The sequence below is a fragment of the Narcine bancroftii genome, chromosome 10 (genome assembly GCF_036971445.1).
Source record: "Narcine bancroftii isolate sNarBan1 chromosome 10, sNarBan1.hap1, whole genome shotgun sequence".
Taxonomy (NCBI): domain Eukaryota; kingdom Metazoa; phylum Chordata; class Chondrichthyes; order Torpediniformes; family Narcinidae; genus Narcine; species Narcine bancroftii.
This window is the reverse complement of record NC_091478.1, coordinates 85,277,679-85,302,840: the sequence shown is the minus strand read 5'-3', so window position 1 is coordinate 85,302,840 and position 25,162 is coordinate 85,277,679. Positions and strand designations below refer to the sequence as shown.

Below are 25,162 nucleotides of genomic sequence, written 5' to 3'. Positions count from 1 at the left end.
TGAGAGGCACTGAGTTTCAATGGATTCATCTCCAGCTCTTTCTCTTGCTATTAGAGATAACAAACTTGTTAAAAGACTAATTTATTTATTTTAGCATCTTATCATAAGTAATAGTTGATTTAATTCGTTTCTGACTGCTGGTATTAAAAGTTAATACGTCTATCTAATAATTAGGCACTCAATTCAATCTTGTAGTCCATGTGAAATGGCCAGAGAGGATTTCATCACCGACATAGCTACTGGTAACCAAAATCCATTGCAGCCATCTAATACAATATTTCTCAACCTGTGGTTCATGGTGACACAGCAACGACAAAAATGACGATACAAGAACAAAAAAAATTTTGAAATTTTCCCACCAAAAACAAATCACAAGAAAAGAGGTGAAGGGCTTGTTGTAGGTGGCCCACAGAGAGGAAAGGAATACGAAACTCTGTGGTGGGGAAGGGGAGGGGGGTTGAAAATCACTGATCTAGTGCATTAAAATGCAGAAATCTCCCAAAATGCTTTCACACATGGAGAGAAAACAAAATAATTTATCTTACATTTAAAATGGATCCAATCCTCAAGTGAAATTAATCAAATCATTAATATAGGAAATCTGTAGATAGCTACTATCGATATAGATGGTAAAATATCTTCATGTATACATATGTATTGGGATGATTTAAGTACTAAATTACTCTGTTATTGTGATTTCCATTAGAGTTATCAAAGGCTCTTTCTGTTTGGTCCTTAGACCCTTCGGATGATGAATGGGAGGAGATGTCCAGCAGCGATGAAAGTGATAGTTTGGCTGAAGGGTCTGGGACACTTTCTCCTCTCTGCCTGTCTGCTGAGGTTCTCTCTGCACTTACTAACTACCTTATTCCAAAAAAGGTAACAATCAAATCTCTCGTATCGTGTCATTAGTTCTTCAGCAGTAAGTTGGAAAAGTATATTTTTCATCAATACGTCACAGTTGATTTCTAGCCATTGTATTAGATTGAGACTTAATTTGATGTTTGGTTTTCAAAAACATTGCTGGAGAAATGGGATAAGATTTCAGGAACCCAGACAGCTGAATTAACACACGTAAAACATCAATTATTAAAATGGTATTTTTGGTACCAATAGAGCTCCTCTAAGTGACCTTTCTGGATTGTATTGCATTGTCATATTTGTATTTGAAGCTTGAAAAAAAACCAACATATTTCTTCTCTATCTTCACATGAGGTCTATCTAAATATAAAGGGAGTCAAGGCAGTTTTGTTCAACAGTTGTTTCATTTTAATAGGTTTGAAAATCTAAAACTGTCTTTGATTTTGGAATATGAAATTGCTACCTGTCTGCTTATTTAAGTAGCAAAAACCTATCCAACTGGCACAGTCGCTACCTGTTGGTCCTTTCTTTCACTGTGAGCACAAAGAACTACAGTTTTTGAGAAGTGCTGGCCATTGGAACCCTGTCTGGAAGATGGCAGGAGGTTGCAGGCTTGCTGGGCAGTAGTGAAGAGTTTTGCTGGTTGTGCTCTCTTGTTGGACTCTTTGAGGGTGAAGTTGCTGCAGTTCCATGCACAAAAAGCAACATTTCACTTGTATATCCACAGGATTTATTTACTACATTCGGTGATCCCTTTGTGGTGTTTTGTACATCGGTGAGACTGGTCGCAGATTGGGAGATTGCTTCGGTGAACATCTCACTCTGTGCAACCACAGCGACCTCCTAGTAGCCAACCATTTCAATTCTGAGTCACACTCCCAGACTTGCATGTCTGTTCATGGCCTTATGTTCTATCCCAACCTGACCCACCTGCAGATTAGAGGAACAAATCCTTATTTTCCGTCTGGGCTCTCTCCAGCCAGATACCCTTCGCATTGACTTCTCTAAACTTGCTCGCCTTTTTCCCCATGCCATTTCCTGTCTTTCCCATTCTCTCCTCCCCCTCATTGCTGCTGTCCCCTCCCTCCTTTCTCCACCTATCATCTCCTGACTTGGCCCCCCCTCCCCCCACCTTTTTGTTCGGACACCTACTGGCATTCTCTCATACCTTGACGAAGGGCTCAAGCTCGAAACATCAGTTATGTATCTCCACCATTGCTACATAAAGGTCGTTTCGACCTGCTGAGCTTCTCCAGCATTTTGTGTTTTTACAAGAAAAGAATCTATCTGCTGAATTCAATTTTTTCTTTGGCCTTTTAACAGTTAAAACATTAAATATTCAATTGTCTCAATAATTTGTAATAATTTTCATTGTTGTGAATGTCATAGTAATTGGACGACCTGGAGATGTGGTTTAGCTGAGTGTCAACCTTTACTACTTTGGGGGCAGGATTTGGATTCAGTCCTGATGTCACAACCATCAGCAAGGGGATCACCATTTAGAGTAGGGCTGTGCTTTTGACAAATCAAATAGACTCCAGCAGATTCAGAAAAGTTAGTCCTTAATGGATAGTGAATATGGGAGACGCGTTGCAAGATTTTGCTAAGTGGTTTCATTATTTAGTCTTGTCCCCATAAAGTTGTCAGTAGTGGCAAGTCCGATGAGATATTCAAAAAAAGTTTAGCCCTTTTCTAATCAGGATTCTCAAAGTAATGTGGACAAGATTCCAAATAAAAACTTGTGTCATTATGAGATGCATAGAGACTACAGATGTCGGAATCTGAATCTAAACACAACCTGCTGAAGAAACTCGAAAGGTCCAACAGCATCAACAGGAGTAAAAAGAATGGTTGCTGTTTTGGGCTGGAATCTTTAATCAAGGCTGGGGATGTGGAGAAGGGAAGACAGTGCGAAGAGGAGTAGGACGGCCCTATGTGGGATTGGCGAATCAAGGAAAGGCGAAGCATGATAAGCAGAAGCAAAAGGTTCCCAGACAAAGGAAGAGAGGCAACTAAGGGGTCTGATGGATGCCTTGATGAAGGGTTCTAGCCCGAAACGTCAACAACTATTTTTCTCCCACTGCTGCTGCTCAACCCACTGAGTTCTTCCAGCAGATTTTGTCTAGGGAATGATTAGCCTCAAAAAAAATTTGTCAAAGTCAAACCATGGAAATTGCAAGTTTGGGAAATCTGCACAAGATTGCTCCACATAACTGATGTATGTCAGGAAATCAGACCAATTAACAATGAACCCATTAACGAAGAGCATTGATTAGAAGCACCACCTGTCATTGGTTGCTGATTGATATACAAGTCTGCAATTACAGGATGATTTCAAAATTAGGATGAAGTCAATGTTGAAGATAGCAAGAATCTTTAATAATGCATCATCCTTGGGACCCCATCCTTCCCCTGAATTATCAGATACCCTTTCCAGAATGTGACAGGATAGCCTACAACTGTTGTCATGGATGGATGTGTTTCTCTTCTCGAAGGTGTACCTTCCAACAGCATAGAAATCAGATCTTGGTGTTTCTCACTCGCTGTGCCACCGTGAATTTTCAACGTATTCACATAGAACAGTGGGGTTGTTGATGTGGAACGGCTCCTATGTAGACCTGAAAGTAGATTGCACAGATCAATTAAATATCTGGCACAATCATGAACCTTAAACCAAGTCTATTTGAATGGAAATCAGGGAGAATTTCAATCTCTGGATGGGTGTGCTGCAGAACAAGGGAGATGGTTTGTCTGTTTAAATAGGGGTCTATCAACCATCTACTATGTTTGACAACACAATTGGCCAGGAGCAAACTAAATTACTGGATTAGTTCAGAAGATTTTTCAGAATTGTTAGAGGAAGAAAGTTTCTGGAAGCAGAGGTCCAGATTTTTGTGGTGGAAACCTGCTACTGATTCTTGTTGTCCCATACACAGATTTTGTTTATTTTGACCACAAGATTATCTCTGGTTGACTGAGAAAATGAACTCAAACATCTGCTTGTACAGTAACGTAGTCAATTTGAAGAAAATGGTACACAAGTTATAACTGATTAAATCTCCACAGCATATGGTTTACAGAAATAAGCATTCCAGTAAAAAAACTGGTCTTCAAAGACTAGAGAGTTCTTGTTCTTTATTGCATGATGGTTTGCTCTGCTTTTGAATAATGTTTGTGATCCTTGAAAAATCCCTAGGTTTTGGAGAAGACTGAATTCCTAGATAGTATTACAGAAGATGCATGTATGGAAAGTCCACCTTGGCGACATTTGATTGCAAAGTGAGTAGAAACCTTGATTTAGGTTAAGAGGTACAGACATAGAATAAAAGCTTGAACCTTAAACTCTGATTTGTTTTTGTAGAATGAAGCGTATACAATGTAGAGCCCTGACCTGCCTGCATAATCTTTTATCAGCATTGGATCTGGAGAGGCTTGGTGGATCATCTGCACTTCATTCTCTTTCACACCATCTTAGAAAGCTGGTTTTCGCGCAGTCAGGTGAGTTAATTGGGTATTCGTAGTTCTAGATTCCTCCACTTTCATCTTTCCTACGTTCCACATACAAATTGTGTTCAAAATTTTAAGAGGTTGGCACGGTTGGTGTAGTGGTTAGTGCAACACCTTGACAGCGCCAGCCATCAGGACCAGGGTTCGAATTCTGCACTGTCTGTTAGGAGTTTGTATGTTCTCCCCATGTCTGCGTGGGTATTGCCTGGGGGCTCCGGTTTCCTCCCACCGTTCAAAATGTACTAGGGGTGTAAATTGGGCGGCACGGACTTGTGGACTGAAATGACCTTGTTACTGTGCTGTATGTCTAAATTTTTTTAAAAATTAGATTAAATAGTGGTTTGAGTCATTGCATAGTTCTCTTTCGCACGGTATCAGACATACACGTGAATTGCATTTCCACTCTATTTTCAATCATCCTTGATGGTGGAGTGGTAACTCTGTTGATAGGATCGGAAATTACTAGGCCAAAGATTAGTAAGATGAATGCATATTACATCTTTTTATTTAATGTAGTTTAATTAATAATTTAATGGTTTGAAATTTTTGAGCCATTTTAACAGTTTTATATTTTGGAATCATTCTCATCATTTTCTTTGGAAATTAGGGACTTTTAAAATAGTTTTAATTACAGTCTGCCATCAGCTTTATCTCTTGCTGCAGGGGCTTTGAATTCATTCTCTCTGCTGAGTCCTCGTTTCCTGAGTGCAAATGGTTGACAAGATCCACATCTGTCCGGGAGATTGTGGGCTGTAGGAGATTTATTTTTAGACATACAGCACGGTAACAGGCCCTGCTGCCCAATTACAACCAATTGAACTACAACCCTGGTACGTTTTGAAGAGTGGAAGGAAACCGGAGCTCCCAGAGGAAACCCACGCAGACATGGGGAGAAGGTAATAAGCTCCTTACAGACAGCGACAGATTTGAACCCCGATTGCTAATCGTGTCACCCTCATGAGGAGCAAATCTAGGAAATAGGCTGCATCCATATAGAAATCAGTTTAATAGATCACCTAACTTCTCTTTTAGTAAATTCAACAATTTTTAATTATTTAAAACTCTTAATGCTTGCGCATTTGCACCAAAGGAAAATTGGTGTCCTTGTGGCAATTGGAGGAGATTTGCCACGCTGATAAATTTTGCCAGGTGATGTGACCAGTTCTGTGGACAGGGCTGCCTTTTTATGTCATAAAAATACAGAATACTGGAAATGGCATGGGGCAGTATCTGTAGACGGGTGGGGGGGCGGGACACACCATTTCTCGTCAATGACCTTTATCAGAATTGTAAAAGAGAGAAAATAAGTATGTTTAAAATTGGGGAGAGATGGAAGGTAGATAGATTCCCTCTCCATTTCTCCTTTTCTTTGCAACTTAAAAGTAAAATTGCCTCAATTTTTAGTTCTGGTGAAGGATTATTGGCTCATACTTGAGGTTACTTGCATTTTCACCATCTTCTATACTGTATCATAGATCCATGCTGCAGTGAATTGTGATAACATGAAATTCAGATGCTTAATGCGACTGTATTCGCCTGCCTTGTGTGACTGTGTCTGTAACATAGTGGCTTTAATTTTATTTCAGAGATCCCGAAGAACTCAGAGTTTTTGGAGGCTGTGACAAGTGCTATAAGGTCATTAATGCAGCTAATGTCTTCTCACAACCTTCCTCAGGTAAGATAGTCGTGTGCAGTTGAAATTGTGGAGCTGATGAGTTTCAAATAAATAAAAGATCATTAAAAGATTGCAGTAATATGTGGTTGAGGCCCTTCTTTCGTGTTTTTATGAACTAACAAACTTTTATGCCCATTATCTATCCAAAATGATGTGAATCTAAAGATTATTTCTTTATTCCAAAATTTCCCAAACATTTACAAGTGTTTAAACTTCAAACTGACACCACATTGATTCTCTGTCACAGTTGGGAATTGAAAGGCAAATTCAGTGCAGAGGTAAAAATTTTGTCCACTGGAATTTGGTTAGCTCGCACAGCGTTATCCAAACATTACGGGAACGTTATAATAAATGCACAAAGTTAAGGTAGCAGTATTATGATCCAGTTTGTAAGCAAATGAAACACTATATTCACATTTTTTTTGTGCTTGAAATCCAATTGTTAATTCAGGATCATTGAAGTCAACAATATCCCACTTTTAATACTTTCCTTTGCTCCTTCCCTTAACTCCCCAACATTTTTACCCTTTCTTTTCTATCACAAAGCAATGTATGAATGCAGAGCAGTTGATGATACTGTGTGAAGCAGGAGCCCAGTGTGAAGACATCAGTACTCGGGTCAACGTGGTTGCCATAATGGGAATCAGTGGTAATGTACTCGCCAAAGAGGATAACACAGCCGAAACACTCAAGGTATCTAAAAAATAAAATTCTTCACAAATATCTGGATTTCACATCTCTGACCCAGAGCTTAAATCAAATTATATTGACTTCTTTAATTATGTAAATGCAGCAAATACAATAAAAATATGAAGTAAAACATGAAACAGGGAGGGGGAAGAGGGAAAACTCAGATGGATGGTAAAGGCCAAGCAAGTTCAGTGTGAGAGTCTGTGTGGTGGAGGGTATTGGAGGGAGGAGGAAGCTTGGTGGGGGGGAGGAAATTAAAGAGTAAAACTGCAAGGTAGGGTGTCAGGGGGGGGGTGAAGTTGGGGAGGAGGTGGGTGGAGGGTATGGGAAGGTGGAGGGTTGGGGAGATCAGAGGGAGGAGGTGGAGGGTAGGGGGTGTCACTGGAGAAGGGAAGGTTGGGGGATTGGGAAGCTCAGGGTGGGGAAAAGGGTAGAATGGGGAGATGATGAGGATAAGGAGTGGTGGTAAGGAGAATGATGGGCCTGTAGGATCCAGTCACAAGGCTGGGACTGTGGTAAGTTACTGTACAATAATCTGTACAAGTGTCTATAACAATAATATGCAAGTTCACTCCTCAGATGCTCTGTGTAACTGAGTAAAATAAAATATCTGTTATCTACATCATTGGTAAATATTTTTAACTTCTATCATCTCATATGTTTGTGAATTCCAGATGATGGGCAATTTTTTACTCCAAGTGATCACTAAAGATTCTTCAATCGTAGTAATAGGTGAAGCCCTGGATGCCATTATTGACATCTTTGCTGATGGAAAAGAGGCAGGCAAGGCAGCAGATGAGATGAAGCTGGTTCAGGCCCTGAAGTCCTTCCAGCCTGTTTTTAAATTAAAGGTAATTGCTGTAAAATACACCAGTAGAAGTAGTTAGACATGCATAATAATGATGCTCTTAAGTTTTTAAACTATGATCGATCTTGATCTACTTTATGGATTCTATAAAGTGGCTGAACAAATGTTGATAAGTTATAAAGATTTCATCACATTCTATTATTAGTATCTCTAATTGTGATTTTTCTTTAGATCCAAAAGGAAAGAAAATGTAACCTCACCCTCGATCAACGATTGGTTCTTGACAACGTGAAGATTAATCTCCGTCGATTTATTGCTTACCACGAAGCTTTAACTAAAAAATAACCAGAGATCCAAGGACTTGTGTGAAATTAATCCAGAATTTGTATTTTCACTTGAGACCTAATTCTAACCAGTTTATAACAATTAGATTTATTCTTTATTTAAAAATTAAAGATGCAATATGTTTGTTTTTTAAAACTTTAATTTGCGAATATTGATGGTAGTCCATTCTACAACATAGAAAACATTTTTTTTAATTTTTAGCCAAATTAAAAACTTTTTCTATAATTAAGAATTATCCACAACACGTTCTTGTAATGTGACAAATATTGCACAAAGTCCAAATGACAGCTATCAATCAGAATGAGTCACATGAAAGAGGATCGGTTGTAATAAAGCTAATATTTTGTGTAAGGGTTCATCTTCAGTGGATTGGCAAATTTTCCAAGTGGGGAAAATGATCAGGGAAACTGCATCTCTTGGATAGTGCCTTCCAGACATTCTTGAGTGTAGAGTACTATTCCCAACTGCTTGACATCTTTCTCAGCAGTGAAATCAGAATCCCAAAGAGGAGAGAAGAATACTGTATATTCCCTTTTATAGGTGTGGTGTTGGGAAGAGTATCAGGTTCGGTGGGTTCACAGAGAGATGAATCTGGACACAAGTGTTACAATCACACATAACTTTAATACATGGGAGACAAACAGGGGAGAATGTTAAATAGTACTTGATTTCTATTTCACTTAAGCATTGATATAGACATTCACCTCAGACCTAGGTTGGTCTCCGACAGAACCTATACTTGACACATTTGCACACTTGAGTACACACACTACAAATGAAATCTTACGTCATAAATAGGCATATATCCGAGGCGTCCCGTTTTCCTGGGCTGTCGTCCAACACCAGGATGCCATTCCTGCTCGCTTTCTCTTTAAACGGGTGCTACAAGTTCCTGTGATGGATCCCTGTAATGATAGCCAGGAGGAGTCGGGACAGAAAGATAGACAATTTGTGATTTCCAATAAAAACTGAAGTGCCCACCCCATGAGCTATCTGTTTCTATTAATGAGAGGGCTGTGGCAACACTCATTTTCAGGTGAAACAAAATATACAGATATAACATTTCTAGTGTTTGATCTGTGACACTCTACATGTTAACTGTAACTTTGAAACAGTGAACTGTAACTCCAATTCCACGAGTGTGCTTAAAGACAACTACTGCTCAGGGTGATTAAAAATGAGAAAAAACAAAAGGTCTATTACAAAATCTCTTGGAACGTGCATAACGAAAGATGTGATCAAATGTCCAACGTTGAGGGTTGGGTTTCCACGGCAACAGCTTTTGCCCGTCCTGCTGAGAATTCTTTGCATAATAAGTGACAAGTGTTTCTTGCTGGTGTGGTGGCTGAAATAAGTAAATAGATCGCAGCAGTTTGTTTTGATGAGTTTTTTAATAGACCCCCATATTAAGAAGAGCAACATATTATTAGAATTGGCCTGTTACAATGCTATATGTCTAATTAAAAAAAAAATAAAGGGCATTCTTCTCCGGTGGTGGTGGGGGGTGGGGTTTGGGAGAGCTGAAAAGATAGATTAGTGGGGGATCACCTCTAGTTGGGGAGGACCAGAGGGGACCAGATTGGGTGGCGCTCTGGAAGTTCCCCACCCCCCGCAATGCTCTCCAGAGAGCATAACTATCTCTGTGATTCACGGGCAGGGTGACATCATCAAATTTCACCTCAGTCTTGCAAACTTGAATGGGTGCCCCATGTACTCCAAATCTTCCAGGAGGGTAGTGGCTTCCCGAATTGTTTTCCCGGTTGCCAGTCTCGTGAGGGGCAAGACCACCTCTCTAAGGTTGAGGTGTGCGGAGGTGACTTAATAGCTCGCCAAGGTACCAGTCACCTTCATGGTGCCTCAGAAGTGGTGGTGCCAGGCACCCCTGCAGATACCCCATAATCAGTTTCCACTCCCTAACAATCTGTGTCTCCATGCCAATGGTGTGCTGTACAGCGGCTGGTCGTGAAGGCCTGATTCTAGGAGGGCAGGTAAACTGGTCCGGACTGCAGTTACCACATATTTCCACAGGGTTGTGCTATCATTGCCCCCTTCTGGCAGTGCCCACGAGGAGTTGCCAAACATCTGTTGGCCTTCCAGATCGCCCAGGGAGCTCACCCCAATGAAAGAGAAGGAAATTGGGGGCCCCCTCATCTCCAAACTGAAGCAGCAGCAAGGTTAGGTGTTCGCATGGCCGTTGGCGGTATGTGTCCTCTCATCTGGTTAGCCCTTTAGCAGAGTAGTCCCGGGACTCCATTATCTCACAGTGACCATATACATGCTCACCTGAGATCCCTCCATTTTTGGCTACTTCCCTGTTTTGGAGGATCGGTGGAGTGTCTTCATGGCAGGTCTAGGACCGTGTCACTGGTTGGGCTTGCTAAGGCTTGGGCATGCATTGAAGAGGATGTGAGACTTAGTTTCTTCAAGGTTATCACCATCAATCCACACATCTGCTGGACAATGTCTTGGATTTTCCCTGGGTCAAGCTGAAAGCCAGAGCAGTGAGCTGCTTTCAGCTGCTTGCATTTCAATCAGCTTGTAAGCTGTGTGTGACCATCACCAGTGGGCTGATATCGCCTCCAACCGTGCATCTTGATGCCTCACAGTTCGGGGGGCTGCAACCTCCTTTGAAGAAGACCGCAGAGCCCACCTCACTGACAAAAGACAGGAGGAAAAACCCAACACCCATCCTCAACCAATCAATTTTCCCTTGCAACCGCTGTAACCGTGCCTGCCTGTCCCGCATCGGACTTGTCAGTCACCAACGAGCCTGCAGCAGACGTGGACATACCCCTCCATAAATCTTCATCCGCGAATCCAAGCCAAAGAAGAAACTGTGTCCAATTCTTTAATTTATAGGTTGGTCACTTGCCCTTGGGCAATTTGCATGTCCTCTTGCAGTGCACAACAGGAATGCTGCTGGGAATCTATCTCCCTATCTGTGCACCCTGATGACTTAACTCCGATGTGATGCCCCACTGGTGCCTAATTAAGGATATCAGTAACCATAGGGCTCCCCTGTAACTCCGACTGGCTTCAGGAATCCCGAGTAACTCCAGACGGAAGACCACGAGGGGCCATATCTTTTTTTAAATATTTTTTTATTTTTCACACTGGACCATATCAACCAAAATATGTACAAATGTATCTCATAAAATTTACACAGTGGTCTTTTCTCCCCTTTTTTTCTCCCCCCTTCCCTCCCTCCCTTCTACCCACCCTCCCTCCAATACTCATAAATATTCAACATATACAATACAATAAAACCGTAAAACAGTATTTTCACACAAAGGAAAATAAACAAGAAAAATGCAACATCTATTTATTACACCCTGAATCTAGTCGTTTTGTTGTCTTATCATTTTCATTCACATTTTAGAGGAAGGCAAGCTCTCTCTGATATGTTCCATGTATGGTTCCCAAATTTGTTCAAACATTGTGACTTTATTTTTTAAATTATATGTTATTTTTTCCAATGGAATACTTTTATTCATTTCCATATACCATTGCTCTCTTCCATTTTCCAAGTTGACATTATACATTTTTTTTGCTATCACTAAGGCTATCATAATGAATTTTTTTTTTGCACTTTATCCAGTTTGAGGCCTAATTCTCTACTTCTTAGGTTACTTAAAATAAATATCTCTTTTTTTTTTGGTATGTTATTTTTTGTAATTTTAGTTAGTATCTGATTTAATTCTTCCCAAAACTTATTTACTTTCGTACATGCCCAGGTTGCATGTAATGTTGTTCCTATTTCCTTCTTACAACAAAAACATCGATCCGATAATGTTGAATCCCATTTTTTTAATTTTTGAGGAGTAATATATTACCCTGTGTAACCAATTATACTGTACATGTGTAACCTTGTGTTTATTGTATTCTTCATAGTTCCAGAACATAACTTTTCCCATACTTCATTTTTTTATGTTTAAATCCTTTTCCCACTTCTGCTTAGGTTTATAGTTTATTTCATTTTCCTTATCTTGCAGCTTAATGTACATGTTCGTTATAAATCTTTTGATTATCATTGTGTCTGTAATCATGTATTCAAAGCTACTTCCTTCAGGTAATCTCAAGCTGTTTCCCAATTTATCCTTTAAATAAGCTTTCAATTGATAATATGCAAACATTGTACCATGAGTTATTCTATATTTGTACTTCAACTGTTCAAATGTTAATAAATTATTTCCCAAAAAACAATTTTCTATTCTTTTGATTCCTTTTCTCTCCCATTCTCTAAAGGAAAGGTTGTCTATTGTAAAAGGAATTAGCGAATTTTGCACCACTAGTAATTTTGGAATTTGATAATCCATTTTTTTTCCTTTCTAAGTGGATCTTCTTCCATGTATTAAGTAAATGATGCAGTACTGGTGAGTTTTATATTGCACCACTTTTCATCCCACTTATAAAGTATATGTTCCGGTACCTTTTCCCCTATTTTATCTAGTTCTATCTTAGTCCAGTCTGGTTTTTCCCTTGTCTGATAAAAATCTGATAAATACCTCAATTGAGCGGCTCTATAATAATTTCTAAAAATTGGTAATTGCAAACCACCTTGATTATACCTCTCTGTTAATTTATCTAATGCTACCCTTCGATTCCTCCCTTTCACAAGAATTTCCTTATTATTCTCTTTAGTTCCTTAAAGAATTTTTCTGTTAAGGGAATTGGTAATGTTTGAAATAAGTATTGAATCCTTGGGAACACATTCATTTTAATGCAGTTTACCCTCCCTATCAACGTTAGCAGTAATTCTTTCCATTGTTCTAAGTCTTCCTGCAATTTCGTTATTAGTGGCTGATAATTTATTAGTGGCTTAAGTTATTATCTAACCTGAAGAGGTGCCATATCTTCTCTCTATGGGGGAACCAATTTGTTGACCCAATCAATGGGAAAACCGCTGAACCCCTGACAGTCATCAGTCCACCCAGGGATTTTATCATCTGAACCCGGGGTTCCTTCTTTCCTCTTGCTGCCTGTTGGTGAGCCTGTTACATGAGCCAACAGTGGTTTATTTTAAAATATCCAAATAAAATGTAAATCTTTAAATGATCATTTGTTATTAAAATATTGTGATTTGCTTTAAACAGCACCACTGGTTTGTGGTTAAGTGCCAGGTTTTGGGGAGGGGGTTGGTCATCTGATACATTGAGTATCACTCAAAACCAACTATATAGGTGGAAACTCTGGGGATCATCCTGTACAGAGTTGTCCTATACAAAGGTAAAGCTTAAACCATCCCTTGTATGGTGCACAAGTTTAAATCTGTTTACACATCAAATTACCTAGCTGTATACCACTCCTATCACCTGGTGTAATGGAAGGAGCTTTGCAATCTTTCATATTTGCTGTTCTTTCTTTCCGGAGATTTATGACTAAAACTATGCAAACCATTGAAGTTGTTGATTATTTTGCTCCAGTTTGTCAAAGGGAACTATGTAACCTCATGAAAGGGGAAGTATTATTCTAAGTTCTTAATGCACTTTAGATGCTCCAGCTGTATTTGGATTCCTGGGAATTGCTGTATGCCAACCTGTCAAAATAGTCGATGGTCTCCAGTCAGGTGCAAAACTAGATTGGGTAATGTCATCAATCAGACTTTCATAAGATTGAGTTCTTATAATTATGGTCAATGGATGTAGAGTGATTCAGAAAAACAAATTGCAATTCTTCATCATCTTACATCTGTTGAAGACAGTTGGTCGCGAAAGTGTTCTGATTCAAGAAGCAAGCCTTGTGGCTCCGATATCTCTTTCTCGATGGTAGCAGTGAGAACAGAGCTTGTGCTGGGTGATGTGGATCCTTGATGATTGCTGCTGCTCTCCAAAGGCTATGATGCGGCCAGTCAGCACACTTTACAAAACACATTTGTGGATATTTGCCGAGGTTTCTGATGTCATATCAAACTTCTGAGGAAGTCGAGGCACTGACATGCTTTCTGGTATGAAATGACAGGAATGTTTGTATCACTGAGGTAAAATTCATCTCAATCTAAAAAATAATCTTATCTTACAAAACCTTTTATGCATCTTGGCCATTTGTCAGTACAATGATTTCAAATCTAATATGACCAATTATTTATTTTGTGCATTATTAATAATAGTTTGTTAATTTTTTTATGAGGAACTGCATTGGGGCACATTTTTGAAAGATTGCTTCTATACTCTTACTTCAAGAGCCACAGGGTTGCCCATGCTATTAATGATAAATATTTTCTTGAATAATTTTTTATTATTTGGATAATTTGTTTTAATTGCATTAATTTTATTATTCTTTGGTAATTTTTATTATCTTTCAACCAAAATGAAATGCAGTAATACTGACTTTCCTTGCCCACTATCTATCTGAACAGTAAATGGAGCATTGCAGCTGGCACGATAGCAGTGGTACTGATATTTCACTCCCAGGCTATGAACAGTGTTTGGAGGCATCTTTGGCACATAACACAACCTGGCAAAGCCTTGTGCCAGCATAAAAGGACAGATGTCTGAACATAGCAGTAGGTCAGGTGAAGCCTCTGAGATTAGGACATCTGACAACTGAAGACCTTGACAGTTCCTAAGAATTTGAAGGGGTCATTGTCAGGGGAAAAGAAAATTCTTCCCTTTCCCCAGCATCATCTGAGGTTGTCAGGGATCCAGATGTAGACTAGAACATAAAGCAAGGAGCTTCCTCTTCTACCCTTTTTGCACATCTATAATGAATACCTGCTTATTTCAACACTGGTGCAGCTTCATCCTTGTGGGAAGCCCCAGAAATTCTGGGGCATCATTAAGAGACCTGCTTTATCCCTTAGGTCATGAGGGAAAAATCTACTCCAGTGCTTTTCAAAGCATTTCAAATCTCCTTTTACAATTGCAGAATAGTAATTGGACATAATCTATATTTACAGCAGTTTTGGAGAACATTTTATTTACATTTTCCAACCATGTAATTATACAGGTATCATGAAAAATACTTTAAAATACAGTAATTACACAGTATTTAAAACCCTACCCACACCCCCTCCCACTGTGTAGAATATATAACATAATTGATTGAAAAAACACAAAAGAAAAATCAAAGTAAAGAAAATAAAGAGTTGTTCCGGATTGAATAGATGATTGGTTTGCATGCTGGTATCATACAATGTTTATATGTATATCACTTTTAGGGAAGAAGATTAAAAGAGGACTTAGGAGGCCGTGAGTACATTTTTACATATTTATTCCTAATCTTCATAGAAAGTGAAAATTTATTTAAGTTGTAGGTAATTTTCTCTAAAGGAATACAGTTTCATATCTCCAAATGCCATCTTTCCATACCAAGATACTCATCCGATTTCCAGGTCACTGCAATACACTTCCTTGCCACTGCTAAAGCAATTTTAACAAATTTAACTTGATGAGGTAATTAATTGAGGTCCAGTTCCTTCAATGTTCCTCAATAAAAAATAAATCTGGATTTTGTGGAAAATCAATACCAGTCATTTGTCCCAATAACTTTCCCAGATATATTTACAGCATTGAAAAATGAGGCAGTAGATGTAATTGCATGATTGCCTGTTTCTTTTAGTAAAACCTGACAACATAATATTTAGGTGTTTATTGTAAACACAAATAGAACAAAAATTATTCTGTGCTGAAGTACAGGCATTGTAATGGAGTCTCTGATTCATCTGCTGCAGTCCAGCTGGAGCACCATTTTCCATTGTGTTTCTTGTACAAAGCCTGATATGAAATGGCACTGGGAGATTATCGAGTGAGCCCTGAGTTACTGTGTGCCTGGGAGCAGTGGAGGAGAGCAGTACATATCTCAAACACTAGATGCCACTTTTAGCCTTAATGCTCACCTCTTCTGCAACACAGCACACACACACACACACACACACACACACACACACACACACACACACACACACACACACACACACACTGTGCTTTCACTGCAACTTTTCTAGCAGTTTGTGGAATTTTTTAGTCCCTTTTTTAAACTATTTCACAATTTTTCTTCTTTCCCAAATATCTTTTCTCTTGTACATCTTCCTCCATGATCTCCAATTGAAAACCCAAAGACAGACTTTATTGCTTCACAGCAGTAGAAATGATCCCCTTATTCCCTGTTTACGAAGCAACAGCTGTACTCCCTGGCATCAGTTTAGCTCAGAAATTCTACTGGGAAGAATATGCCCAGCAAAGAAACACTTCATTCAAATTGTAAACCAAGAGCTTTCTCCCATCTGCACTGCCATCTGGATGGCCTTATTTCACGAGTGGGTGAAAACTATTATTGAAAGACTGAAGGAGAACTTGTAGCTATCCTACTCCTGGTCCCAATGTCTTTGTTAAAATTCATGATTGAAAATGCACTGTTGACCAGTTTTGTTATAGTATTCATAGTTGGCAACATGACAGTTCAAAGAATCCATAAAAAGATTTAGATCATTTGTGGTTGTTATAGATTCCAGGTTGGTTGTTGTTAAGACTATTGAGAAACAAATTCATATATAAATCTATGATTCTGATTCAGAATGGGTAGAGGAAGCCATTACTGCTTCTACAATTTTGAGCATCTGCACTTTTCATTGGGATAATTGATAAAGAGTATTCTTTTCCAAATCAGTTTGAAAACTAATTATGGCTTTGCTACTACTGCCCTCAGATTGGCTAACAGCATAAGTAAGACATTAAATGTTAGAACCATCCGTGCGGTCGCCTCAGATGTTAGAAACTTCTGCTTCTGTATATTTCCCATCTGCAGGATATACTGGGAAGCCATAAAAGACATGGTTTGCATTAAAGTGTGGGTTATTGTGGTCATTTGAAATGAGATGAGAAGGGAGAGAAGAAAATATTATCCCATTCAATGTGAATGGAATTAATAAGTATATTACATGAGCATGTTAAGATTCAAAAAAAGAATTGGTGTAAATTACTCAGTCCCTGGCAGCTAAGTATATGATCAAGATAATAACCTAGTAGATGTGCAAAATCAACTTCGATTTAAAGATAAAGGATGATGTGTTGGAAGTGTTGCTTTAAGTTAATGCAATCTGACATATTTTTGGAACATTGTGGGGGGTCATAATGGTGGTATAGATACTGCAACTTGCAAGAAACTGGGATTCACTCGGAGAGTGCTGTATTGATGACTGGCCCCGCCTTCCGGCTCCAGCCCCGTTTACCTATATATAACTCTGGTTTCCCGTTAAAACCCAGAGCTCCTCTGAAGCCTACTAGTGAACCTTACCCATTGAAAGCTAATAAAAGTGTTTGTTCGCCCTCCAGTCGTGTGAGAGCTTTTTATCTATGCTACACAATTGTCAGCTCCAACAATATAGTTTGGTTTATTCCTAACCTCTGATGTTGTCTGTGTGGAATTCTTTTTGAGATTTAATCCAGGAATTTCAGTTTCCTCCCATATTGCAAAGATACGCTACCTATCAGGTTACTGACTATTGTAAATTCTCCCTTGTGGAGGTGGTTAGTTGAAGCAGAGTGGTATCAATAGCCATGAGGGAAAATATTTTCCAAGGAAAAAGTGGGGGAACAGGATTGCTCTGATGATGGGTTGAATGGCCTCCAATATCATAAGGATAAATCGGCATCGTCTGCAAAGAGTAGTTCACGGACAAGTTGCTCTTGTGTCTTGGTGTGAGCTTGCAGGCGCCTCGGATTGAAGAGACTGCCATCCGTGCGGTACCGGATGTAAACAGCGTCTTCATTGTTGAGGTCTTTCATGGCTTGTTTCAGCATCATGCTGAAGAAGATTGAAAAGAGGGTTGGTGCGAGAACGCAGCCTTGCTTCACGCCATTGTTAATGGAGAAGGGTTCAGAGAGCTCATTGCTGTATCTGACCCGACCTTGTTGGTTTTCATGCAGTTGGATAACCATGTTGAGGAACTTTGGGGGGCATCCGAGGCGCTCTAGTATTTGCCAAAGCCCTTTCCTACTCACGGTGTCAAAGGCTTTGGTGAGGTCAACAAAGGTGATGTAGAGTCCTTTGTTTTGTTCTCTGCACTTTTCTTGGAGCTGTCTGAGGGCAAAGACCATGTCAGTGGTTCCTCTGTTTGCGCAAAAGACGCACTGTGATTCTGGAAGAATATTTTCGGCGACACTAGGTATTATTCTATTTAGGAGAATCCTAGCGAAGATTTTGCCTGCAATGGAGAGCAGCGTGATTCCCCTGTAGTTTGAGCAGTCTGATTTCTCGCCTTTGTTTTTGTACAGGGTGATGATGATGGCATCACGAAGGTCCTGAGGCAGCTTTCCTTGGTCCCAGCAGAGCTTGAAAAACTCATGCAGTTTGGCATGCAGAGTTTTGCCGCCAGCCTTCCAGACCTCTGGGGGGATTCCATCCATACCTGCTGCTTTGCCACTTTTCAGTTGTTCAATTGCCTTATATGTCTCTTCCCGGGTGAGGACCTCATCCAGCTCTAGCCTTAAGGGCTGTTGAGGGAGCTGGAGCAGGGCGGATTCTTGGACTGAGCGGTTGGCACTGAAAAGAGATTGGAAGTGTTCTGACCATCGGTTGAGGATGGAGATCTTGTCGCTGAGGAGGACTTTGCTATCTGAGCTGCGCAGCGGGCTTTGGACTTGGGGTGAGGGGCCGTTCACAGCCTTTAGAGCCTCGTAAAAACCCCTGAAGTCGCCAATGTCCGCGCTGAGCTGGGTGCATTTGGCGAGGCTAGTCCACCACTCATTTTGGATCTCCCGGAGTTTGCGCTGAAGATGGCTGTATGCGCGACAGAAGGCTCGTTTCTTCTCTGGCCAGGACGGCTTTGCAAGGTGAAAGAGGTTCAATGTTGGAAACTTGCAGTCAGATGAAGTGAGAGGAAACTTCCAGGCAAACCTCAAAGCAAAGCTCGAGGATGCAATCCGCCTCACGGACTCGTCCCCTGAAACCCTCTGGGATCAGCTGAAGACTGCCATACTGCAATCCACTGAAGAGGTACTAGGCTTCTCCTCCAGGAAAAACAAGGACTGGTTCGATGAAAACAACGAGGAAATCCAGGAGCTGCTGGCAAAGAAGCGAGCTGCCCACCAGGATAAATAGTAAATATGTGATAAAACACCAATGTATATGTTAGGTTTTATTTACCTTTGGGTTTTTTTTTGGGTTGCAGTTAATGGTTGATCACTGTAACACCGTAACAGTGTTTGCTATAATCACTTGTAATATTTGAATTACGATAATTTAACCTGTTCCATTCACTTTTTGCCACTAAGCATGGACTAAATGGAAACACTTTCTGAGCAGTGAGAGCTAAGAAAATATGTATGGAGCAGGATCTATTTACTAAATCTTTGCTGCCCCATAGCTTGAAGAAATAGAAAATGACATACAAAGGATGTAATTGATGTATGTCCATAACATGCACATCACTTAAGAAATGGAGTGCTCCACCCTCCAGCACCAAGTGCAACAAATGTAAAATGAACTGCAAGTGTGAGCAACAAAGCACAGTTTTATCAGCAAGCAAAACAATATTAAATAATACAATACTCAACTGCATGGAAAGGAAAAGTTATCGATCAGTGGAAAAAGTAGAGTTTAAATGTGAACAAAAAAAGACGAAATGTGCCGTTGTTTGGCAGCCAAAAGTTTTGCCAGTTTTAATGAGGGGTTGAAATTGGTTTCTGCTGGATACTACACATTCAGAATTTGAAGACCAGAACATTATTATATCATACTTTCAGCCGAAGCAGAAGTTAATCATTAGCTGTTTCGGTAGCAAAGTTTAACTAGCTCACACAGATTTCAACAGATGTACAAAGATTAATTGCAGAATTCATGAAAAAGCATAGGGGAGTGCTCCACTTCCATTACTTCCAACTAAACTTTAAATGCTCCACGCTGCAGTTCATTTATAGTTTCTATAATGAATTGGAAATACTGTATCTGGTTAGAGGTGGCTGTTGCAAAAAATAATAATCACCATTTTTGTCTTGTGTCAAAAACTCTTAAAATGTATTACTTTCTTTGAACCAGACATTTGTTTAATTTAAAGTGGAATTAATAGAGTTCAGTTATGTTAGGATATATTTTTTCTAATTTATTGAAAGGCATTTTCCATTAAATACATGAAAACTTTTTGACGTCTGTGTTGAATAATAGAAATGTGACAATTGGCACAAAACTAATTTTCAGAAAGCCTTTTGTAATTTTTTTCATCAGAAAATATAGCTTCTAATAGAGCAGAAAGTAGTTGGATAATAATACCTCGTGACAGGGATGTGTAATTGCTTGGATCTAAGCAGGAGGGTGCTTTGGTGGGGGGGGGGGGGGTCAGACCTGGAAACCTTCTGTATTACTTTTAAATGACGCTATTAAGTGCATTAGACCTTGAATTTTCAAAAATGAAAATAATGCTAAAATGCCTGATGTAACATAGTGCTTTGAAGAAAGAGATACAAATAAGAGATGTGCAAATCTAACAGAAAGGAGACAGATGGACAGAAATAAAGAAAAGATGCGATATAATTTGAAAATAAAAATAACAAACCAAATAATTATCATTTAATACTGTATGAGTAAGAAAGAATAATTACTCTACAAGATTGTCACACAACTGATCATTCATTATAAATCCTGTTTTGATAGAAAATTTGGCAATAGTGTGTAAAAATTGTTGTTGTGGTGAGGAAGATCGTCTTAGCCGACAGCATATTATTCATCATGCTGGAGAACTGATTGCAACAATGAAGGGCAGAACTTCATCCCAATAGGGGCGAAGTGATATAGATTGGAAGGATGAGTGTAGAATGTACACGGTAAATGTTGGCTTATAAGAGATTGCTAATGGGGTATAACCATAGATGCCTGAAGTGGCAACAGGAAGATTGGATGATAGAAGATAAATGACAGTGGTTCTCAACCTAGGATGTCATCGGTGTTATGTGGTTAGTAAGGGATTACTTAAGATGATATGTGAGTGGAAAGAAAAAGGTTGTGAACCACTGGTATATGAGATATTTGTCCTCATGCACTGGCAGACAATATTAGAGCAGGGTCATAATGCCACAATATTGTGCAAGTTACACTTGGAACTTGATGTGCTTTACTGGTTGCGTTTATAAAGAGGTTTGTGATTGTCCTGGAGAAGGTGCAGAGGAGATTCACCAAGATATAAGGAGCTGCCAGATAAGTCTGGGTTTGTTTCCCTATGTGAAAGTCAACTGGCATTGTATTAAAACAAACTGCAGAACACATCAGAACTAATTAAGCCTTGATAACACTAGCAGGAGAGAGGGGTATAAAGAAAGTGTTCAGTAATTCATTTTCTAAACTGATACCCACTCAAAGCATACAAAGTATCCATCCCATTTTGATAAACTTTTGGGCAGGGGTCTGCGTGAGACCCTACAAGTTTCACAAGAGTTTCACAAAGCTGGCAAATCTTGTTTTTACAACTTATGTTCCCCCAAGATGTATGCAGACAAGCTGGCAAAAAACAGGATGACCTTACTTTAAAAAAAAATCTATTTGGTCTTTTGTTAGTTACTATCTCACAGGGAAGGTCATGTTAGAAGGCAGTCACATCCCCACATATAGAACATAATATAGAACAGTATAGCACAGGACCTTCAGCCCTCAATGTTGTGGTGATCCATATATCCCTAGTATTAAACCCACCCTACCCTTCATCCATGTGCTTGTCTAAGCATCTCTTAAATGCCCCTAATGTTTCTGCCTCCATCACCATTCCAAAAAATAAACTTACTCCTGATATCTCCCCTAATCTTACCTCCCCTAACTTTGTGCATTTGTCCTCTGGTGTTTGCCATTCCCACTCTGGGAAATAGGTGCTGGCTGTCCACTCAATCATGATCTTGTAGATCTCTATTAAGTGTTAAGAGCCCAGAGGACCCATAAACCCAGCAGCAATAGATATTCACCAAGACAAATGGTTACTTAAACAAAAGTTGGTTTTAATGATCTTTAAACATGAAAATAGAATCAAACTTTAACTTATCTCTATGGACTTACTTAACCTTCTAATTCTAAGTGCACATGTATGTAATGTAAGTTCAGAAAAATTCTTTGGTTCACAGTACAATCTCACTTCTCATTCCTCCAAGTTCACTGGTTGCAGGCAATTCTTATACTGTGCACAGAATTTAACATTTATAAAGTTCACCAGGCTTTGGTGTTGAAAGGTAAATGGTTACCACTCAGGAAGGTTCTTGTCTGTTTTCAGAGAGAGATTTGTTGTTTCAGGACATCCACAACTGATTTACTTCCATCAGCCACTTCAGTGTCTTGCTGATGAAACTTGCCCCTTCAGGGTTCTCCAGATGATAACCTCTTTCTTTCATGTCACCACAGAGTTTCTTTTTGTTTCTCTTATTCCAAGTGAAACATTAGACAGACAATCCTCTCTTCTTGTATGAACCACAAGGCCTTTGACCAGGCTGTCTTCCAAAATGTTTTTTTCCATAAGCTTGCCAGCTTGTCCTGTTCCAGTCCTAGCTACTTCTGCTGGCTGTAACTCTGTACAAGTGATCTCTCTCTCTCTCTTAGAGAGAACGACTGTTTGACTCTCTCTGCTTGCAAAACCACATGACCCTCTTAGAACAACAAGTTCTCTTCCAGACAAAAGCAGCTCCCACATGCTCTTTCATCTGTTGCCTTTTGTAAATAACAATCAATTAGAGAAATCTCTTGAGCACTCTTCAAAGCTCTGAGGCCCTGATATGTCTAGCATTAGCAGAGCTCCAGTATTTCAAATAAGATCTGGTTTAAAGTGTTTGTATGTGACCTAACAAACCTTTCCCAATTTATCTCCCAAAAACATATCTATATACTCTGTCACATAAATCTCCTCTCATCTTTCTACACTCCAAAGGAAAAAGTCCCTGTTCTGACAACCTTACCTCATAAAACTTGTTTTCCAATCCATGCAACATCCTGGTAAATCTCTTTGTTACAAAACAACTATATTCTCAACTAACTCATTAACCCTTTGTTAAGCATATTCATAAAACTTATTCTTTCACACCTGAATCAGAGGAGACTGGCGACGTATGGAGGTGTATAAAATGTTGGAGAAATAAGCTACATAGTAAGCATCTTTTTCCCACAGAGGGGATGTCTAAAATAAGAGGGAATAGCTACCTATGCCGCATAGGAGATATAAAGGGAACATGAGGGAGAAACACACTTACCCAAAGTGATGGGGGAGGAAGGTACTTTCTCATCATTTAAGTTGCTTCTAATATCATGAAAGGTATGGAAACAATGAACCAATTCAGAGTAAATGGGATTCATACAAATAATGTGGACAGGGATGGCTGGAGAACCTGTTCCTGTATGACTGCATAAATATGAACAACATGTCCAAAAAGATATCAAGGACACATAGAACATTACAGCGCAGTAGAGGCCCCTCAGTGCTGACCTATAACAACCAAAAAAAAGTACTAAACCCTTCATAACACTTTTTTTCATCCATGTGCCTGTCTAAGAGTCTCTTTAATGCCCCGAATGTTTCAGCATCCACCACCATCCCTGGCAAAGATTCAAGGCCCCCACAACTCTCTGCATAAAAAAATTACCCATGGTCTCCACTAAACTTTCCATTCTTCACTTTGTAGAGATGTCCTTTGGTGTTTACTATTCCTGCCCTTGGAAAAGGGGCTGACTGTCTACCTTATCTATGACTCTCAGAATCTTGTAGACTCTATTAAGGCACCTCTCACCCTTCTTTGCTCCAAAGACAAAAGTCCCCACTTTGCTCACCTGCCTCATTAGACTTATTTCCCAATCCAGGCAACATCCTGGTAAATCTCTTATGTACCCTCTCCATAGCTTCCACATCCTTCTTATTTATGAGGTGACCAGAAAGGAACGCAAGTGTGGTCTCACCAGATATTTACAGATTTGCAACATGATCTCTCAACTCTTAACTCAATCTCCATATTAATGAAGCCCAATATCCCATAGACCTCTTAACTATCTTTTCAACCTGCACAGCAATCTTGAGAGATGTATAGATTTGGACCCTCTGTTCCTCCACACTGTAAAGTATCCAACCATTAACCCTGTACTCAGCCTTTTGGTTTGTCCTTCCAAAATGCATCACCTAATATTTCTCCGAATTGAACTCCATCTGCCATTTTTCTGCCCAACTCTGCATCCTGCCTATATCCTTTTGTAACCTATGACAAACCTCAGCACAATCCCTCCTACCTTCATATCATCACAAACTTACTGACCCATCCTTCCGCTTCTTCATCTGTTATTTATAAAAAATCATGAAGTGCAGGGGACCCAGACAGATTCGTGCAGAACTCTACTAATCACTGATATCCAAGCTGAATACCTTTTGTCCCCTACTACTCTCTGCATGCGTTAGCTTTCAGTAAATACATTGATATTAAATAAACATACCTGTCCAACAGCCATCAGACTCTTAAACCTCCCCTTGGTTCATTAATCAAAGACTGCTCAGAATTTTGTAGCAGCTATAATTTACCCATTATGCACATAATCAAAAGAATACACTCACTCATTCATCAGTACAAAATGGAGTCATCCATCTTTTATTCCTCTCAGCCACACTATGAAAACCTTCAATCCACCAAACATCACCCAGCCAAAAGCCCCTTACCTTCTCATTGGCTCTCCACCACACAGATTATCTCAAAGCTCTCAATCTCCTTTGCCTGCATCCCAGATCTATCATCGTGAATCTAGCCTTCTATGTGCGCTACTACTCTAGCATTGCCCCAGATATCTCATCAGTGGCACTCCTGACTGCAGCAGCTCCCCTCCCTCCCCCCACCCCCCCCAGCCTCCGAGCCATACAAGGAGGTGACTGATTGGATCTGTCCCACTATGTAACAGGTTGGAGGGCTGACAGTCTAGCCCAGCCTCATATGGTAATGCAAGGTGGGCAAGGTATGCTCAGACTTGCAGGAGTGTGACTGTTCCTTCAACATTGCCAGTGACGCAGAACAAAGACCATCAATATATGCCAGCTTCAATCTGTCAATGGAGACCACGTCATCTTTACCATTTCTCCAAATCACAGAAGTCTTCAGGTGGTGTGGTATGGCTCAAAGGTCCAAAATAAATAGGTTGAAATGGCCTGTAAACAGCAACATATCGAAGGAACACATGTACATCATACAGTACACTGCAGGTGATTCATGCTGCTTGGGTGTTGGCCTGAATTTTGTGTGCCTGGAGACTTTAGAGCATTGACACAGCAAGCAGGTTCTTGTCCATAATCCGACATCCCGCTTAACATGAAGCCAGGTAAAACATTCAGTAATCAGTTTGATCAACAC

General features: G+C 39.8%; 1 protein-coding gene and 1 long non-coding RNA gene across 5 annotated transcripts in view; one reads left to right on the top strand and one right to left on the bottom strand.

Moving 5' to 3' along the window:
* heatr3 (HEAT repeat containing 3) overlaps nt 1–8,950 on the top strand; it is a 50,370-nt gene extending 41,420 nt beyond the window's left edge. For both annotated transcript variants that reach the window (XM_069901623.1, XM_069901624.1), the window contains exons 9-15: nt 740–879; nt 4,058–4,140; nt 4,223–4,359; nt 5,955–6,043; nt 6,590–6,736; nt 7,408–7,584; nt 7,773–8,950. In XM_069901623.1, the coding sequence (XP_069757724.1) occupies nt 740–879; nt 4,058–4,140; nt 4,223–4,359; nt 5,955–6,043; nt 6,590–6,736; nt 7,408–7,584; nt 7,773–7,886 (887 nt within the window). In that variant the 3' untranslated portion in view covers nt 7,887–8,950. The remainder of the gene's footprint in view (nt 1–739; nt 880–4,057; nt 4,141–4,222; nt 4,360–5,954; nt 6,044–6,589; nt 6,737–7,407; nt 7,585–7,772) is intronic.
* Nucleotides 3,252–25,162, bottom strand: part of LOC138744856 (uncharacterized) — a 43,552-nt gene continuing 21,641 nt past the window's right edge. For all 3 annotated transcript variants that reach the window (XR_011345816.1, XR_011345815.1, XR_011345814.1), the window contains 3 exons: nt 8,674–8,791; nt 7,802–7,875; nt 3,252–3,479 (listed from right to left, as the gene is read on the bottom strand). This is a non-coding gene — a long non-coding RNA (uncharacterized lncRNA). The remainder of the gene's footprint in view (nt 3,480–7,801; nt 7,876–8,673; nt 8,792–25,162) is intronic.